This window comes from Callospermophilus lateralis, chromosome 7, assembly GCF_048772815.1.
Source record: "Callospermophilus lateralis isolate mCalLat2 chromosome 7, mCalLat2.hap1, whole genome shotgun sequence".
Lineage (NCBI taxonomy): Eukaryota > Metazoa > Chordata > Mammalia > Rodentia > Sciuridae > Callospermophilus > Callospermophilus lateralis.
In genome coordinates this window covers 115209014-115229478 of record NC_135311.1, presented here as the reverse complement: position 1 = coordinate 115229478, position 20465 = coordinate 115209014, and the positions used below count along the sequence as shown (strand labels likewise).

General features: G+C 40.2%; 2 protein-coding genes across 5 annotated transcripts in view; one reads left to right on the top strand and one right to left on the bottom strand.

The window, feature by feature from the left end:
* Positions 1–20465, bottom strand: part of Pabpc4 (poly(A) binding protein cytoplasmic 4) — a 193672-nt gene that overhangs the window by 56240 nt on the left and 116967 nt on the right. The window lies entirely within an intron of this gene.
* The window catches only part of Macf1 (microtubule actin crosslinking factor 1), a 221715-nt gene that overhangs the window by 149785 nt on the left and 51465 nt on the right, over positions 1–20465 (top strand). For 3 of the 4 annotated variants that reach the window (XM_076860679.2, XM_076860680.2, XM_076860681.2), the window contains 6 exons: positions 12699–12860; positions 13060–13230; positions 14023–14189; positions 18433–18592; positions 18942–19268; positions 20290–20374. In XM_076860679.2, coding sequence (XP_076716794.1) covers positions 12699–12860; positions 13060–13230; positions 14023–14189; positions 18433–18592; positions 18942–19268; positions 20290–20374 — 1072 coding nt within the window. Of the gene's footprint in view, positions 1–594; positions 5218–12698; positions 12861–13059; positions 13231–14022; positions 14190–18432; positions 18593–18941; positions 19269–20289; positions 20375–20465 lie in introns of those variants that run through there. The other variant, XM_076860682.2, reaches the window with a different exon arrangement.

The window sequence follows — 20465 nt, the reverse complement described above, 5'->3', positions numbered from 1 at the left end:
TAAAGGTGACATTGTAAAGACTAAGGATATCTTTGGCGGCAGATATGGAGCCGAGGGCGATGAAGGCGGCGCGACCCTGACGGCAGATGGGGCCCCAAGTAGCCCCCTTGCCAGAACCCGCTGGCTAGGGAGAGGCGGGTGCACGGGTCCTGGGCTCGTTCGCCCCTGGGCTTGCTGGGAGTCTGACCAGAACGAGGCGGGGGCGGTAGGGGGCCGGGTCAGCAGGAGGAGGGCGGGGCTTTCCTTTGTCAGGGGATTTGCGCGGCGCGGCAGATCCTCGCGCTGGTGAGATTTTCCTAGCTCACCCTCTCAGGTGGGCGGGGCTTATTTGGCCCCGGGGCGCGGTGGGCGTGGGCTTCGGGAGCCGAGCGGTTGGTGCCCAGAGTCCCTCGCCCGAACTCCTCCGAAGCCCTTGGCTCCTCGGCCTCCAATCCGGTCCGCCGCTTCCCATCCTCCTCCTAGTCGCTCCTTTTACCCGGCCCCGCCCCCTCCGCGCCCTGCCCCGCCCCCGCCCTCCTCCCTGTGGCTTTCCGCGCCGCGCGCTCCCGGGCTTTCAGGGGGGCTGCCCGGGCGGGGCGGCGCGGCGCGGCGCAGCGGCGACGGCGGCGCGGGAAGGGGGAGGAGAACCACCAGCCAGCCAAGCACTTCCAGCAAGCTGCGAGCGAGCGGGCCGCGCTGCGCGAGGGAGGAGGGCTCGCCCCCACCCGTCCGGCCCGAACGGAGCCTTTTGTTCCCAGCCAGAAGTTTGCATGCCGGGACCGTGACAGCTGCGGGCGGGGAGGACCGCAGGATAGTAGGGCCGGCGGCGCGGCGGAGAATAGAGGCGGCTGCTTGTCATGCAGTCCACGGCGCGGCGGCTGCGGGCTGAGGACTGGCGGCGGCGGGGGAGGCGGCGCCCACAGCACACGGGACTCAGCTGCCGGAGGAACAAACTAACTTCCTGAGCTTGGGACCTGAGCCCGGCGCGGCCAGGAACCACCTGCCAGCCTGCGGTGAGGTGACCCTGGTCCTCGGGGCGCGCGGCACTGCGCGGGGGAGCGGGCGGTGCTGAGCTAGCCCCTCCGACAGCCCCTTAGCGGCTGCAGCTTGTCCGCCTCCGCCTTCAGAAAGGCCCGGCGCGCGGCTCCACTCGCCTTGTTTTGCGGCCACAGCGCAGGTCTGGCCTGGGAGCCACAACAATGCCATGATGTTTTGGAGACAGGAAGCCCCAAACTGGCCCCGAATGAAGGACTTCCTGTGTTTAAAGTTGCAGGAATATCCTCCGACCGGCCCAGTTCAAATGCAAACACCCCAACTAGGGAGGACGGAATGGCTAATTCAGACCAGCTGGACTCTCCTGGGCTGAAACGGAGGATAAAATGAAAAGTATTCTTAGGAGCTTGGGCCATACTTGAAGACTAGAGAGGCAGTGCCATTGTTATTAAAGGACACAGTCGGTATAAATTTGCTGCTTCCAACTCTTCTTCAGTGAGAAGTGAGTGGAACTATATATTGAATAAGACTTGTAAATATCAAATGATTTTTGTTGACTGAATTCAGAAGAGCAGTGCTCTTTTAAAAGTAAAACCAGAAGCCATACAAGGAATTACTTTGTTGATTAAATTATAACATTTATCTGTCTGCAACTATGAGGCTGCTAGCTTATGAGGAAAAAGCTGTTTGTCTTAGAGCTTCATCCAGAATTGTTTCAAAGTGGGACTCCAGGTCTCTATTGAGGGCAGATGCAATTGGTGGTTTGGAGTATGAGCATGTAAAAGGATTTATAGCTCATGTAAAATGCATTTTGGGGGAACTTGTGAAAAAACTTTTGAAAGATTGATGATTCATCTTGATTGAAAAAGTATGGGTAAGCCACTCAGCAGGCCAGACTGTTTAAGGCGCAACCCCACTTGCCTGGGGAAAGGGGAGGATGAGGACGGCTATATAGAGGATTGCTATGTTCCACAGCGGTCTATATATGATACAATGAGGATAAATGAACAGATTGACCAGGGATCAAAGCTTAATCAGACTTCAAAAAGCACCATGGAGAAGATGGAAGGAAGTACCATATCCAGCAATGGTACATTAGGAGCAGCAGCTAATGTTTTTGAATCGAGAGCACCAGAAAGCAAAAAGCTGGATGAAAGAATAATCTTTGATGCATTAAAGCTAAGCAGTGACGTACAGAAGTCAGCACCTGTGCCACCCAGACGGCGGCCAAATGCAGAGCGCAAAGACAATGTTAACAGAAGATCTTGGAAGTCCTTCATGCCTCCCAACTTCCCAGAATTTGCAGAAAGAATGGAAGCTTCTCTCAGTGAAGTTTCAGAAGCTGGCACTTCAAATCCTTCTTTGCAAGAGAAGAAAGAATCCAGTTCTGCATTAACAGGAAGTTCTGGTAATTTGGACCACAGGGAACCTCAATCAGAGTCACTAACTTTGGAACATGTGGCCAAATCTACAGGTATTCCAGGAGTGCAAGATATGAAAAACTTAAGTGGAGACTGCCAGGACTTCAGATTCCAGCACCACAGTGAGAGCTCTCCCCAGGAATTCCATCCTGTAGAATCAGAAACTGCAGCAGCAAGTGGTAACACAGATGTAACACAGGAACACAGATTCTCAAGTGCAACCTGGCCCAGGGCCACAAAAAGTTCTGCTACAGGAAGCTTCAGTGAGAAACAGCACCCCCTTGGGGACACAGCCTGTACTGTGGAAATACCACCTCTCTCACCTTGCCTCAGTGAAGAGCTGTTGGATCCAGAACTGCATATTCTCGTTACCCCCAGTCTTAGAGAGAAAACAGAGTCTGAGCTAAAGTTTGAGGAGGATGAACGATGGATCATGATGGAGGCTGAGGAGGAGTGGGAGGAAGAGAAACTGTCAGAGAGAGAAAAGGCTCTTCTAATGGCAGATGAGAACAGCTTGGCAGATATTTTGGAAGAAAGAGAACAAGCAAATACGGTAGCAGTAGTAGAGGATGGAGCCAGTTGCTTAACTGCCACTTTGGGGACTTTTGTCTCCCTACCTCTTGATCAGATTTGTTACTCTGATAACCCACAGATAGCTAGGGAACATTTGGCTTCTAAGCCCGAGGATGCACCCCTGGTTTGCAGTTGTGTTCCTGCAGGTGAGGATGCTATTGAGAGGAAAAATGGAACTGCTCAAGGGCTAGAGCATCTTGTTTCAGAATTAGAATGTACTGTTGGGCCTGTAGATACAGAGCAGCTCTCGGATACAGATTCAGAGCAAATGTTTCTTGAACTTGAAAAGGGGTGTTTATGTGAAGAAGGAGTAGTTGAGCCACAGAATCAAGCCTCTTCTGAAGGGCTGGCCCCATCCCAGGATGCAGAAAATTCACTTGTAATTAGTCATTTTCCAGGGGCTGCCTTAGAAAAAGAACAACATTTAGGCTTTTTAAATGTAAGAGTAAAGGATCATGGTACCGGATTGGATTGTGAATATTTTAATGCCCTGGATTCTTCTCAGGTGCCTAATGCTAGAGAACTTGTTGCCTACCCTGAAATCATGAGGGACAATTCCACAGTTAGCAAGGAGTATGAAAAAGTGCCTTTTAGCCCCAAGACTGGGGAGGAATTTAAGTCTCCAGTTGATCTGGAATCACTGAGAGAGCTGAACCCAGGAGGATTGCTTATCTCTGATCACAGGGCTTCTTATGAACAAAAACTATCAGGCTTTGTTGCTTCTGAGCTAGCCAAAGAAGATGGTAATTTGTTCCAGGTAGACTGCAATCAAACTGAGGAAAATGTTGAGTGTATTGAGAGTGTACCCCTCAGTTTTGCTTCTAACTATGAACTAACAGTTGTAACCTCAGGACCTAAAGTAGAGGTGTTATTGTACGATTCAAATTTATTAACAAATGAAATTCATTTGGAAAGTGAGAAAGGAGCTATTAACCAAGAAAATAACAGTCTGGCATCCTTAGAAAATGCAGTCCCTTGTGAATTGTCCATACAGAAAGTTTGTAATGAGGCTAGTGAGGCAAAAGAGCTGGATTATCAAGCCAAGTTTGGGGGGGATGGAGCCCCAGCACATTTTCATACAGATTTCCCAGAGCAGGTCTTCCAGGATCTCCAGAGGAAGTCCCCAGAGTTAGAGATTCTGAGTCTGCACCTGCTTGCTGGAGAACTGAGACATGGTAGTGATGGAGTGGAAACTCTGAATGATGTAAAGCCTAAGCCAAATGTGGCGTCATCACAGGGAGAAATGGAAGTGAGAGATTCAGATCCATTCCTGAATATCTTTGCAGAGGAACAAGTTACCAAAGCTGGTAATACTGAACCAGTTTTAGAGGAATGGATACCCAGCCTACAGAGACCTGCCCCAACTGCTGCAGTGCCTGCTGTAGAAGATGCCCTTGATGCTACAGTGCCCACCCCAGAGGGCACTGCTATAGCTGCTGATATTGTGTCCTTTCCAGAGGCTAACATCCCGGTTGTGTTAATGGTCACCCTAGAGGAGGATGTCACAATTGCAACAACTGCTGAAGTCTCAGGCCCAGAGGTGGCTGCTGCTCCTGCTCTTAGAGTGCCTGTTCCTGAGGAGTCTGTTCCAATTGCTGCAGTGTCCTCCTCAGAGGGGACTGCTGTAGTATCAGTCAAAGAGAATGACACCCCAGAGGAGCCTGTCTCCCCAGCTCCTGCAGGGCCCACCACCCCAGAGGAGCTGCCTTCTTCGACTCCTGCAGGGCCCACCACCCCAGAGGAGCCTGTCTCCCCAGCCCCTACAGGGCCCACCATCCCAGAGGAGCCTCCTTCTCTGGCTCCTGCAGGTCCCACCACCCCAGAGGAGCCTTCTTCCCCGGCTCCTACAGGGCCCCCCACCCCAGAGGAGCCTGCCTCCCTGGTTCCTGCAGGGCCCACCACCCCAGAGGAGCATGCCTCTCAGGCTCCTGCAGGGCTCACCACCCCAGAGGAGCCTGATACTCAGGCTGTTAGTGTGTCCACCCCAGAAGGGCTAGCCACCCCAGCTGCTGCAGTGCCTGCTCTAGAGGAAGTTTCCCCCGCTAGTGGACCCTTCCTGAGAGGTGCTGTACACGCTGATTCAGTGCCTATTGCAGAAGGTGGTACTCCTGTTCTGGGGGAGGCTTCTGCCACTGGAATGTGGATCAAGGAGGACCTGGATCCTTCAGCATTTGGAATAAAAGAGGTGCCTGGCACATTGCTACATGGGAAAATGCCTCTGACTTCAACTGGTGGATTAAATTCAAATGAGGTAATTGTTACTCATTTTGTTGCCAGAGAGGGTCTAGAGAATAAAATGAGATTGGTGAGTTCTCAGACTTTGTGATAACAGACTTTGTGATAATGAGAAATGGCAGGTAGTCATTTCTTTTGTTCTTTTTTGCCCCACCCCACCCAGAATTATAATTTCCAGACTTTCTATTGAGTTTTTCCTAGTGAAAAAACTTTATAAATGATACTCTTATTTTTTATTCAGATAAGACTAAGGATAATAGGGATGTAAGTAGTTATTGATTTACATTTTTTAAAAAAAGACCATTAATAGGAAAGGGTGATTCTGGTTTTGAAATAGATAGCTGGCTTGCTCCTTCCTAAATTTAGAGACTGCCTATTAATCAGTGATGTCAGCAGTTAGGTGGAGGCCCGAGTGTGAGCTTTGAGATGTAGAATAGCTCTTAACCACTTGGGAAAATTATATTTTCTGAGCCTTAAATTTCCTCATTTAGTAAGGCAGAACCCTTTGAAGTTTGTAAGGATAAAATGAGATAACGCATGTAAAGAACCAAGTGTGTAAGATGTCAGTTGCTAACTGTACCCTCCCTTTCCCCTTCAAATGGATAGATGGGTTAGGTAGAATTCGCCAAAGCAGATTGGGGAAAAGCATTATAAAGATGTGTGAATAACAAGCTTTTTAATGCAAATGTGCTTCTTAAAGCCAGAGGTATTACTTAAAAAAAAAAAAAGAAGAAGAAGTACTTTAGTAATTTTGTGAAATTGCCACTTTGCTTTCCTGGACCTCTTGTTTCTTGATGTGAAAAACGAGAATTGGGCTAAAGTGATCTCTTGGATCTTTCATAGCTCTTAAGATTTTAGATGTTAGCAGAATATGTGGGGAAATGTTCTACATCCTTGAACCCTCTAAGTTAAAGGAATTTGAGAACAGCATTCTGCAGTTTACCACCCAGGTATCATTTGGAATAGGTGAGAAGTAAAGGATTTAGAGGTTTAATCTAATAGTCAGGGATAACTGAATGAAGAGGTTGTTGTGATCTTGCTCTGTCCGCAAGACCTGAAACTGCCCTTTTTACATTAGGCATTCACCATTGACTGAGTGAATGAGTATCAGTCTCCTGGAGTAACAACGAATGCTTCAATAAAGATGGGTCCTTTCCTCTACCCCATTGCAGAGTCTTTCAGGGCAGCCATAGTCTGGTAGGACACCAATTAAATGTACAGCTGCCATCAACAAAATAATTTTTGATTGCATCCCATAAGCTACCAATTTTGCCACAGATCTGCTTAACTGAGTTGTTGTTTCACTTTGGGCTTCACCAATTATTTTGTAATGTGAGATTCTATCAAATTAGAATGCATCACCTTTCAGATTTTTGGATTTTTTTTATTCTATTTTCTGAATGTTATTGAAGACAGGATTGACACTGACTTCCCAGTATCCTTTTCAAAGTCAAGACAATAGGTCAGTGGCAGAGTAAATTTCTTTCTTTCTTTTTTTTTTTTTTTGTCTTTCCACAGTGTCAGAATTTATTGAATAACAATAAATTCACAGACTACACCACTTTAATCAGTGGCAGTTCACTGATGAAAGTCAAAAGCCAGGCAAACACATATCCTTTTATTAATTACTAGCATCTATAATACTCAAGTAACACATCACACTTCACACAATTCTATATATATAAGTTAAAGAAAGGCTAAGAAAAGGTTTAGGCAGCCATAGGGGTTCAGGAGGCTGAACTGATAGCAAAGGCAAAAAACAGATAAAAATGCAAAGAGTCACTGTAGGTAATCAAGTAAGATTATGAACCAGCCCAAGAACTTGTTTGGTGTGCAAAATTGTCAAAGCACAGGAACTTATTCTAGGCCAAAGTCCAGAAGGATAACAGTTTCACACTCTCAGCTTGAGATGTCAACTTAGAGAAGGCTGTATGTGTTCATCACAGGCAGGAGAAATAGCACTCTGCTAAAACCCAAGGACAGCGATTTGGAGGTTAGTCACTGTTGCAATATTCCTGGGCAAGGTTCATGATGAGGGACCAGGTGATGCAGTCAGGGCACCACCATGAACAGTCTGGTGTGTGTGGGGGTCCTTCTTTTATGGGCTTTGAATCAAGGGTTTGCTTCATTCAGTAGTCTGGTGTGTTGGATAAGCTCATGGGCCTAGCTTTTCTGAACATGAGTTTAATATGCCCGTACATCCATGTATTTCTGATTAATTTGATAACTTCACAGGTGGTCACTTTGGTTTGGTTTTATTTGTTTATTTATTCTAATTATGTATATATGACAGCAGAATGCATTTTAATTCATTGTATATAATTACAGCACAACTTTTTAAATTCTGTTGTCATAGCTTTCCTTTTATTGCATATGTTTAAGGAGTACAGTATTATGTAGGCATATCTTTCCTTTTTTCTTCGTTTTAATTAGTTATACGTGACAGAGTAAATTTCTTGCACTGACATTCTCGATAATACAGACTATTTCTATGGGCATAAAGCCTACAGCAAAAATCAATGAAGTACAGGGATTAAATTTGTAAAGAGCCAGTCAAATCTGTATAAAAACTCAGAGAAATTCTTAGTATTATTCTCCAGAATCTGTTTCCTTAACTGCAAAAATTAGTAGATGGGACTAGGTAATCTCTTAGGATCCTTCCAGCTGCAGGAGTTAGTCATTTTATGAAATACTGACTGATAAAAATGACAGGAAAAGGACAGGGTTGTGGTTCAGTGGCAGAGCGCTTGCCTAGTATGCATGAGGCAACACAAAAAATAAATAAGCTGGGCGCAGTGGTGCATGCCTATAATCCCAGCATCTCAGGAGGCAAGAGGATCATGAGTTCAAAGCCAGCCTCAGCAATTTAGCAAGGTCCTATACAACTAGGTAATACTCTGTCTCTAAATATAAAGTACAAAAGGGGGAGGGCTGGGGCTCAATGGTTAAGTGCCCTGGGTTCAATCCCAGGTACCAAATAAATAGATGTATTGTGTCCACCTGCAACTAAAAAATTTTAAAAAGAAGTTGGGCGCAGTGGCATATACCTTTAATCACAGCATTTGGGAGGCTGAGGCAGGAGGATTTCAAGTTCAAAGCCAGCCGCAGCAAAATCAAGGTGTTAAGCAACTCAACGAGATCCTGTCTCTAAATATAATACAAAATAGGGCTAGGGATGTTCAGTGTTTAAGTGCCCTTGAGTTCAATCCCCAGTACTCCCCCCACCAAAAAAAAAAAAAAAAATTAAAAAGGAAATGATTGTCCATTTTTGAAGAACAGTTATTTCCTGGAATATGTGGAAGCAAGCAGATGTCTACATCTGTGCACAGAAAAAGACAGATCTAAGCCTGAGTCCAGCCAAGAATGTTAGCCAGTAAGAATAAAGAGTGGCTATTTTAAAAATATTTATTGAAACAAATTGTTAGAGTTAACCAAAGTATAGGATTTTCTAAATTGATGAAATATTTTTAAAAGTTTTATAAGATGAGAGATGTTATGAATTTTATTTCTTCATTTTTAGAGGGTTGTTAGAGGCAATTGAACCTGTCATTTCTAAGCACACTTAGAACACAATAAGTGATCAAGCCTGTAATGTGATTTAGAGTGATCCTCTGTGTACATGTTATGTATAAATGTACACATTTATACCTGGTTAAAAATATAGAGAGACTTTTTAAAAGTCAATAACAACAGTTTGGTAGAGAAGCATAATGCTGAAACTTGTTTGCCATTTCTGTAGTGGGAGCTGAGACCCACTAAGCACAAACTGTGAGTCACTGGTTCAATGAAAGGGGGAAAAAAAACTTTTGTATAAAGTAGAGATTCTTTACAATTAAAATTTGTCAAGGAATCTTTTTAAGTGAAAATTGGGAAGCAACACAATCTCAGTTTGGTGTTTGAATGCTCACCTGATTGTTAGAAACTTAATGGGTTTGTTTGCTTTTCTAACAACAGTTTCTATAATTAATTCATTCATGGAATAAATATTTATTGAAAACCTACTCTGTGCCAGATACTGGGTTCCCGCTCTGAACAGAATTAGCATGGTACCTGCCCTTGTGGAACCTATACTAGAGTGGGGGAGGCGGTGTCAAGCAAAAAATGACTCATCTAAATATACAGTTACAAACTATGATCGTGCTTTTTATTTAAAGATATCAGTAGATTTGAAGGTAATTTGATAGAGTCAAGAAATATTTTGGAAGTTGCCAACAAGACCTGATAATGACTTTTTTGTTAGGTGTGAGGGAGAGGGAATCAAGGATGACTTGTACAACCAAGTGAATGAGGACAATAGTTAATTGTTGATTTAGAGAAAAACAAATTTTAGGTAACAGAAAAGTAGGAGATACTGATTCATTTTGGAAGTTAGGTTCAAGATGGCTATGAATCATTTGTATATAAATAATAAGAAAGCAGTTGGATATTTAGATTTGAAAGATGAGAGATAATGGAGAATCATAAGCATTTTGCAGGACTAATATTTAAAGCCATGAGAATGGACGGAATTGCCCAGGAAGAATATGGAAAAAAAGAGGTCCTAGAATTGACATTTTCCCCTCATCCCCACCTCCAAGTACTCTTAACTTTAGAGGTCTAGAAGAAAAAGAGGAGGAGAACAAAGGACATTAAAAATAATAATAATAATGATCAATCAGGATGAAACTGGAATGATGTGATTATCACCAAAGATAAAAGTGTTCTAAGAAGTTCTTTGGGAAATTTTTTGTTTTATGTCCCAGTTGCATCTTACAACAATTTATAAGTGTGTAGCTCTGGAAAATGTCTGCCAGTGTTGCTTATTTAATAATATGGCATGGTCCCATTTCACTGAACTGTGAAATACTAAGGAGTAGAAATTTTAATGCATCTAATAGCCCAAGTTCTGCAAAACAGTTTTAATTAGGAGTTGAGAGAAGAAAACAAGTGTTTTTAGATTTACTTTATTTAATATTATTTGCTTCGGTTCAAAATAAATACCTTGATAATACTTATTTAGAGATACTTTCCTATGTTTTTCAACTTCTGCAAAATGATGGAGACAAATGCCCATTGTCCCTGTCAACTTAATCAGTAAACTGGAGATCAGAAACAAAGGAATATCTAATCCTTTATAGGAAATGTTTGTAAACAAAATCCAGATTTTTAAAGAATTAGTTGTATTTTATGAAGAGATTATTAAGCTTTAAATATATTTTACTTTTCTGTATCATGTTCACTGTCCAATAGAACTTCTGCCTAGATAGAGATGTTCTCTATTCATGACCATATATAATAAATAGGCACTAGCCACATGTAGCTGTTGACCACATGAAATGTGGCTAGGAATGGAATTTTTATTTAAATTTAACTTGAAATAGCTACTTGTAGCTGCTGGCTCCAATGTTAGATAGCACAGAAGGAATATAAATGCCACCTATAGTATAAGACAGAATTTGATTATTGGGTAAAAAGGGGTCTTCCCTTTGTACCTCTGGTGCTCTTCTTTGCCACCATCACCACCATTGCTATATTGCACCAAAGTTACTTTAAATGTGGGAGACACACACACACACCCGCCGGCTTCTACTTATTTATCTTCAATGATAACATCTTTAATGTTACAAAGAGGAATTATAGCACTTGCATTTCCTGAGAATCATGTTGTTGGAGAAAGTTATTTAGCTAAACTGCCATGGAGTGTTGCCTAACAAAATATGGTTTAATCAAATTATAATAAAAAATGAAGTGCACTGATAATTACCTTTGTAACCTTCTCTTTTCAGTGTTCCATTGGGGCTTTCCCTTTCTACTGACTCACTTATCCAACCATAGACCATTCTTCCTGGAATCAGATTCCTAATCCTAGTGTGATCTGTGGTCGCTCATGTAGTCCAAAATTAATTTTACCCAAACTTATAGTTTTCTTTTGTCTTCTGTTTTCTCTCATCCTCTGGTCTTAATTGACCCACCTGTCTCACTAAAACTGAAGGGACTTTTTATGGAAGACCAGAAAGGAAGCCACTGTAATCCCAGCTATTTGGGAAACTGAGGCAGGAGGATTACAAGTTCAGGGCCAGACTGGGCAATTTAGAGAGACCCTGTCTCAAAATAAAATTAAAAGGGCTGGGGGTATGGTTCAGTGACCGAATACTTGCCAAGCCTCTGGCAAGGCCCTGAGTTCAGTACTGCAAAAAATAAAAATGGAACTAAATCCAGGCTACTGGAATAAGGCTGGTTTTATCCTTTTGTAAAAACTGAGAGAAATTTGATTTTAGAGACAAAATATTTTTCCTTTCCTTATGATCAAAAGTACTGTTTTCTTCTGATTCTTTTTGATTCCTTTTAGAAATATCTGAGTTGTAATAGAGCTTTGACTGTAGTAGGGAAAAATATGCACACTACTTATTACACTTGTTAAAATTGTTTTATAAGTCTGTTGTTTCAGGATGAACATGATACAGTCTCGTCTTTTAAAAAAGTATTCTCTCTCTCTCTTTTTTTTTTTTTTTTTTTTGGTTTGGGGGGGGTTGAACCCAGTGCCTTGTGCATGTGAGGCAAATGCTCTACCAACTGAGCTATATCCCCAGCCCCTAAGAAAGTGGGGATTCTTTGAAAAGTATTCTTTGTTCCTCAGAATGTGTGTCTGAAATTGTTACGGATGTCTCCCAATATTAAGGGCCATTTTCCTTTGTAATCAGAGTACCCTTTCAAGATTATTGACTGTGTGTGGTCTGAGGCCTTGGAACAGAATGAAGTTAACTGCCAACAGGGGGATTAAACCATGAGGTTGGCATTTTTCCGAAGTGTTAGTATGTTTTGACTAATAGAGTTATTCTTACTAGTCAGAGAAGAGCATTGTCTGTTGTCAGCGGTCAGTTGAATCTATTCTCCAAGATATTTTTCATCTTAAATACTTGTTATTTAGTATCATTTTTTCCTTTTAAGATTTATATAGATTGCACGTATTATATAATATTTGAGGCTGATGCTTCTCTATTCCCTCTAGCTTTTTCATTAAAAGTTCAGCAAAAATTAAAAAGAAGAAAGCAAAACCAGGAGTAATGGGTTAAAGACCTAAGTAGTACCTTAGCTCTGTAATTATGTATCAATGAGAGCATATATTGAAATATGAAACCACATATTTCTTTGATACTTATGTAGATAGCTAGCTTGCTTGCTTGCTTTTTTTCCTGGTTCCTTCTACACTAAATCATAAATTTCTCAAGAATATGCAGTTGCAACTAGGCACGGTGGTGCACGTCTGTAATCCCAGCGGCTCATGAGGCTGAGGCAGGAGAATCACAGATTCAAAGCCAGCCTCAGCAATTTAGCGAGGCCCTAAGCAACTCAGTGAGTCTCTAAATTTTAAAAAAATAAAAAGGACTGGGGATATGGCTCAGTGGTTAAGCACTCCTACTTGGGTTCAATCCCTGGTACCAAAAAAAAAAAAAAAATACCCTGTTCCTCTATTGGGTCTAATAGCCTTTAAATATTCTTTGGTTTGCAATTATCCAGATGTTTCAGAAAGAACAAGTGGATCCTCTTCAGTTGAAATTGCAGCAGGTTAATGGACTTGGCCAGGGACTCATTCAGAGTGCAGGAAAAAACTGTGATGTACAGGGTTTAGAACATGACATGGAAGAGATCAATGCTCGATGGAATACACTGAATAAAAAGGTGAGTGGCAAAGGGGTAGGTAACAATTGTTCTGGGACCAGAAGGCATAGAAGAGAAACATCTACATCTAAAGTTTCTCTGGAACCTGATTGCAAGTAAATATTTAACCATTGCAATCTATAGATACTAAAAGGGATCAATAGTAATTTAAAAAACACTCTTTCCTTTCTCATAATGAGCCTCTGTGACTGTAACACAGGTTGCACAAAGAATTGCACAACTACAGGAGGCTTTGTTGCATTGTGGGAAGTTTCAAGATGCCTTGGAGCCATTGCTCAGCTGGTTGGCAGACACTGAGGAGCTCATAGCCAATCAGAAACCTCCATCTGCTGAGTATAAAGTGGTGAAAGCACAGATTCAAGAACAGAAGGTGAGTGAGAATGTTGGGACAGTGAACTGAAACAGCCTTGGGGAGTGGCAGACAACACATTTGCTTTTAGTTTAAAGAACAAGTCAATTCTAGTAGAATCTTAACCTACTTTGTGTCATCCTGAAAAGAGAAGCAGGAATTCATTTTTATCATGTTACTCTAACCTGCTAGTTTGCTATGGCAGATGTTAGACTAAACAAGTTTACTTATTCATTTTTTTTTTATTTCAATGTTTCATTTACAGCTTTATGTTAAGTTTTTGTTTCAGGATCAGCAATATTCTAAGTAAAATTAAACATCATATACAGAGTTTTAATTTCTTTTTCAGTGCATTTTTCCTTTATCCCAAAGGAAATTTTCCTTCCTTTTATTTTTCCAGTTTTACTTGAGGTACAATTGACAAAATAAAAATACATGTATTTACAACTTATGATGTGATGTTTTGATATATGTATATATTGTGAAATAATTCCCTTGATCAAGCTAACACATCCCTCAACCTCACATACTCACCATTTTTCAGTGCACTTTTTTCTTGGTCCAGAGGAACTCCCCTGTTAATGACATAAGGGCAGTCATAGATCCATTTAAAAGCTCTAAGTGTATAAAAAGTTTGGGTGGTAGTGGTAGAAACTATGCTGTATCTCATGTTTTTGCCTCAAGGGTGGGAAAAACTTGTATTATCGACATAAGCTTGGGATTTGGGACAGTAGGGTTGTTTTGTTTTTTCATCCTACTTGAAACTTGAAACTGAGCAGGTATTGTTGCTTTTCATTTTCTTTAAACTTATAGTTGCTCCAACGACTCCTAGATGACAGAAAGGCCACGGTAGACATGCTTCAGGCAGAAGGAGGCAGAATAGCCCAGTCAGCTGAGGTGGCTGATAGAGAGAAAATCACTGGGCAGTTGGGGAGTCTTGAAAGTAGATGGACTGAACTACTCAGCAAGGCAGCCGCCAGGTAAGGCCAAAGGAGTTGTAAAAGAATGGGTCAGGGGTCTGTTTTGTCCTTTGTTTGTCTTACTGTCACTGATGTGCTTTAAGAGGTCCTGGATGATTCATATAGAGCTTTGGAAGGTGTTTCAGAGATGATCCTCATAACCAGAATCACTCTGAGAAAATGAGCTTCAGCTACTTATAAGTTTCTGAGAACTAGAAGATTCACTGATCTATGTAGTGGTTCTGCTGCACAATAGTTGTGGTTCCAAAGAACAGACACAGACTTCTGCATTCCAGCCAAGTTATTTTCTCTGAGTTTTTGAAACAGATTTTTCTTCCTTCATGTTTATAAATAATGCTTTTGCTATTTGGAATTGAAATTTGTCATGCTGCTTTTCCGTTAGCTTATCTTGATTTTAGATGTCTTTGCCTCTAGGAGCTAGTCTGTGATTCTGATAAGAATATGGCCATTCGAGAAATGTATGGATATTCTTTACTCATTTGCCAAAAGACCGAAAGTGTACTTTCTCCCTCCAAGGAAGTAGTTCTCTTTCCATAACTAATCGTCATGTCTCTTAAGCTTAATAAATCACATGGATGTCTTTACTTTTAGCTTATACAATCCAAAGTCTTAATAAATGCCAGATTATCAGATATCAGTAAGAATAGTAGAGCTGATAGTTTTCTAGGTAGATACTGGCAATCTTCAAAGGACTACCTCATTAGTATATTTCTTCTACCTGCCTATGACTTGGCTTATTTATTATCTGAGTTGCAAAGTACAGCTTGCCCATTTTAGTGAGAAAAATAAAATAGAAAGAATTTAACTTATTTCCAGATTTACATTGCTTTTTTTTTTAGCTTTTCTTTCTGTCCATTTCCATTAATGGTTTCCTGGGCCTAAAAACATCAATCCTGCCATGTACAATGGTGCATGTCTGTAATCCCCGCAGCTCGGGAGGCTAAGGCAGGAGGATCCTGAGTTCAAAGCCACCTCAGCAAAAAGAGAGGCACTAAGCAACTCAGTGAGACCATGTCTTTAAATAAAATTCAAAATAGAGCTGGGGATGTGGTTCAATGGTTGAGTGTCCCTGAGTTCAATTCCCAGTACCAATAAAAACAATCCTTTTAGCCTTCTTTTATGCCCCATATGTACCAGGTTGCTGAATTCTGTCCTTTTTACTTCTACAATGTCTTTCCTTTCATCTGTTTGTCTAATTCTCACTCACCTACCTTAGTTCATGATTCATGAGCTGTCATCTTGGGCTGTTAAGGTAGCTTTCTAGCTAATCACTCTTCTACTTATCCTCAGGCCTTTTTCTCTTCTCATCTCCCAGCTGCAGTTATATTTTTTCAAGTACATGTTTGATCATATCTCAAAGACATTTAAATGCTCCCTGTTGCCTATAACATAAAATCTAAACTATTTCACTCAACATTCAAAGCCTTCTATTTGACCCTAACTACCTTAAATTTCACTATTATTATTCTCACTCTTTATTGGTAAAATGTATTTTGTTCTTTAACATCTTATTTCAATTTTCTACTCCTGTCATTTCTATTGTTGTTACATTCTATATGAAATGCTTTTGTCCCTCTCCCCTTCCACGAAATCCTTTGTTTTTTGTTTTTTAGGTCCTGGTGATTGAACTTAGAGGCAGTCTACCACTGAGCCACATTCCCAGCCCTTTTTAAGTTTTATTTTGAGACAGGTCTCACTAAGTTGCTCAGGGCCTCGATAAATTTCTAAAACTGGCTTTGAGCTCATAATCCTGCTCCAGCTTCCCAATCACTGGGATTACAGGCATGAGCCACTATGCCTGGCCCCCAGGCTTTTTTATTTTTTATTTTGAGACCGCATCTCCCTAAATTACTGAAACTGACCTCAAACTTGCAATCCTCCTCTATCAGCCTCCTGTGTAGCTGGGATTACAGGTGTTGGCCACCAGGCCCAACAACTCTACCTCTTAACTGCCATAACTATATCTGTACCTTGCATTGTGGCCATTCATTTTATGTATTTATTTTCATGGTCCATAAGTTCCTTAATGTCATGATTTTCTTCTTTGGTTCTCTCATTCTACTCTACTTGTCTCCATCCTACTGGCCTAATACAGTTTCTGGGCCAGTATAAAGATAAGTAACAATAGTAGTTTCATTTGTTACAGTCATTCTAAAGTCTTTTATCTGAATTCTTTAATTTTGGATTTTGATGCTTCTAAATTATTTTATCAACTTTCTTAATCCCCCAAATTTTATTATATTGACTTCTTCAAACTTTAAGATTCCAAGATCAGAGATGAGTCAAAAAGATAGAATTAAGATAATATTCTTAAAATGAAATTCTAGTTTAATAATAATCTTTAAGATATATATTTCAGTTGCATTGATTCAAGATGTATTTTGAAGGCGAGGAAATGGATTTTTATAGGAAAGGAATTTCTGTAATACTTAATTTGTTATTTAAAAAATGGTAGTGGGCTGGGGTTCTGGCTCAGCAGTAGAGCACTAACCTAGCATATGTGATGCCCTGGGTTCGATCCTCAGTGCCACATAAAAATAAACAAATAAAATAAAGGTACTGTGTCCAACTACAACTAAAAAATAAATTTTAAAAAAATGGTAGCATCTGCCAGGCGCAGTGGCACATGCCTGTAATCCCAGTGGCTTGGGAGGCTGAGGCAATAGAATTGCGACGAGTTCAGAGCCAGCCTTAGCAATGGCAAGGCACTAAGCAACTCAGACCCTGTCTCTAAATAAAGTACAAAATAGGACTGGGAATGTGCCTCAGTGGTTGAGAGCCCCTGGGTTAAATCCCTGGTACGGCGGGGGGGAGATAGCATCCAGAAATGTGTTTTTCTTTATATTCAAATATAATTTCCAGTTAACTAAAATGCTAATTCTTTTTATTTAAATCATTTCTCTCTTTTTTTTAAAAGAAATATTTTTAGTTGTAAATAGGAACAATGCCTTTATTTTGTTTTTTTAGTTTTCTTGTGGTGTTGGGGATCAAACCCAGTGCCTCACACATGCTTTGCAAGCACTCTATCACTGAGCTTCAACCCCAGCCTCCTAAATCATTTCTTATTAAAAATAAGTTTGTCAGGATGTAATCAGCATGTGACTTGGCACGAAGCAGGTGTTGACTAAAGTTAACCAAAGCACATCATATAATTCCAGGCCTTTTCAAATGGCTTATTATTCAGTCTGCTGTTAGTAATTTAAAGTTAGGGCCTTTCATTATTAATCTGTGAGCTAATATAGTTCTGTGGTTGTTTTTGTATCTCTTCCTGGTCAAGCTGCCTCCACCAGACTATTCCCTCTGTAATTTGCTGCTTTTAATCTATAGTGTACTTGAAATCCAAACTTAGTATGATGTTATATTAAATAAGAGTTAAGATTCTAAGTAAACTATGGAGTCTTTTCAGCTCTTTTGCCTATTTCTGTTGACAAATTCAGCCAATCTAGGGTGTTTGTTATTGTTATTTTGCCTTAAGTCTGGATTAAAACTTATATTTTGGGCTTGGAATTGCCTGGTTGTATTTTTGGGAAATGGAGAAGGAGTTCTAGCTCAGAGAACTGTATTACCTTTGTTCTTAAGATACTCTCCTTAGCTCACACATGAAGGTACAGTGACGGAGATAGGAAGATTTTTTTGACCTCTTTAAACTTTATTTTGGCCATATTTAGGTGGAATCACATTACATTTTAGAAATGGAATGTGCATTGTACATAATAGTGGGTTCATTTTGATGTATTTACATGCATAGAATATAATTCACTGCATTTCAATCCCCAGTCTTTCACTTTCCCTCCCTCCTTTCCTCCCCCCGTTTCTCTTCCTCTACTCTACTCCTAGTCTTCCTTCTGTTTGCATATTGTTTTTTTAGTTGGTGCTTTATAGATATACATAAAGTATACATTCCATCTCAATATGTGCCAAGGTGGTATAAGGATTAGATTCTAGTTCACATTCTATTGTTTCTACTTACTGGGTGACTGGACAAATCTTCCTTTAAACCTTCAAGGTCAGTTTTCTCTTTTTTAAACTAGAATAATTATTCTGCCCACCTTACAAGGTTATAACAGAACCAGTAAAGGAATGCTGTGAAAACCTTTTATAAAGCAAAGTGCTACATAATGTGTGTTCTGTTTATTATTGATATTTAAACTTGTCTGATAACACCGTCCTTTAACTGAATTTAGTACTATTAAGTTATGATGTGACTTTCTGCCTGAGCAGCTTGTTCTATATGTTTGTGTAGGCAAAACCAGCTGGAAGATATCCTGGTTCTGGCCAAACAATTCCATGAGACAGCTGAGCCTATTTCTGACTTCTTATCTGTCACAGAGAAAAAGCTTGCTAACTCGGAACCTGTTGGCACTCAGACTGCCAAAATTCAGCAGCAGATCATTCGTCACAAGGTAGGAAGGAGTTCTAAACAAAGTCACAAAACTGGAGAAAGAAATCCTAGAAATTAAAAGGGAAAAAAAAAAAAAAAAACCTGCAGCATTCTAGAAGATGTATTTTATGGGGTTTTTATTTTCAGTTTTAATTTAAAATAAGGTCAAGTTTTTAACTTTTATCTTGGAAGTAAATGTAGAAATTGACTAACAAGCTACCATCAGAAAAATAAATAGCTTTTTTTCCCACTTTTTATATTATTTTTATCTCCAGTAGGTGAATTTTTAATTTAATTTGTTATTTGTTGTTTTATGTTTGCTTTTCATTTATTTTGTTTCTTCTATTCATTTTTTCCATCTGGATTTCCAGGCTCTGGAGGAAGAAATAGAAAACCATGCAACAGATGTGCACCAGGCAGTCAAAATTGGGCAGTCTCTCTCCTCCCTGACATGTCCTGCAGAGCAGGGTGTGCTATCAGAAAAGCTAGACTCATTGCAGGCCCAGTACAGTGAGATTCAAGACTGGTGCTGTCGGAAGGCAGCCCTACTTGAACAGGCACTGTCCAACGCTAGACTGTTCGGGGAGGATGAGGTGGAGGTGCTCAACTGGCTGGCTGAGGTTGAGGACAAGCTCAGTTCAGTGTTCGTAAAGGATTACAGACAGGATGTCCTGCAGAAACAGCATGCTGACCACCTGGTATTTGTGTTTTCCATTTATTGGTTATGTTATTGAGTTATTTTTTCATTTTTATTTGTGTTTTTTTTTCTTTTTCTTTTCTTCATTCCAAACACTTCAACTTTATTTTTTACATAAGTGCATAGTTTATAGACTTGGTGCTGAGTACTAATCTTTTAGGATGGGTTCATAAAAATACTTGTACTTAACTGAGTCAACAATTCTAGACGATGGTACAGGGTATAACTAGAACTCATCTCAACTACAGCTCATAACTTGTATCACTAGGTAATATATCATCGCATTTCTGCTTGAACAGATTTATGAAAGAAAATGAACTTTAAGAATAAACAACATATGCCCAAGATTCAGTCATATCCTTATAACTTTTAGAATATTTCTGGAATTGTATGCTCAAATTTCAGGGATTCTTTGTCATCTTAGTAGATACCTTTTCTAATTTATTTTTTATGAAATCTCTTTGGCGGTAGTAAAAATAGGCAAAGTAGTTTTTAAAATAATATTTTTTTGCTTACTTTGACAACTTCAGATATGGAAAATTCTTACAATTCTGATTTTCTGTATCTTTGTGTGTGTGTGTGTATGTGTGTGTGTGTGTGTGTGTTGCTAGATCAAAAAACCAGAGCATCGTGCATGCCAAGCAAGGATCCTGATTTAAGTCAACCTGTTCTTTCTTTTCTTGAACGTTCTTACTCTTTATTTTAGACATAGTAGACTTTTTTTTTTTTTTTTGCTGAATTTTACTTCTATCTTTCTTGGGTTCAGATTTGGTACCAGTAGATTTGTAAAACTGATTCAATCCAAAAATCTCATCTAGCACAAAAATAAACTTGCCTATAAGTATCTAATTTGATGATTTTGAACAATCAATGGGGTAATCAAACATTTCAGAAAGGGAATTAAATATCTAATATTGAACTAACCTGGTATTCATTTCTATAAATTTAGTCTCTTGAAGATCTCATATTTCTTTCCTTTGTTGTGCCATAGTTTTGAAATTAATAGTGTTTTTTCCTTTCAGGCTTTAAATGAAGAAATTGTTAATAGGAAGAAGAATGTAGATCAAGCTATTAAAAATGGTCAGGCTCTACTAAAACAAACCACAGGTACTTTGAAAAGTGTCTCTCTTAGCACCTCTCTTGTCTCAAAGACAGTCACTTATCCAGGGATATAAGTACTATGCATTAGCAACTTCTC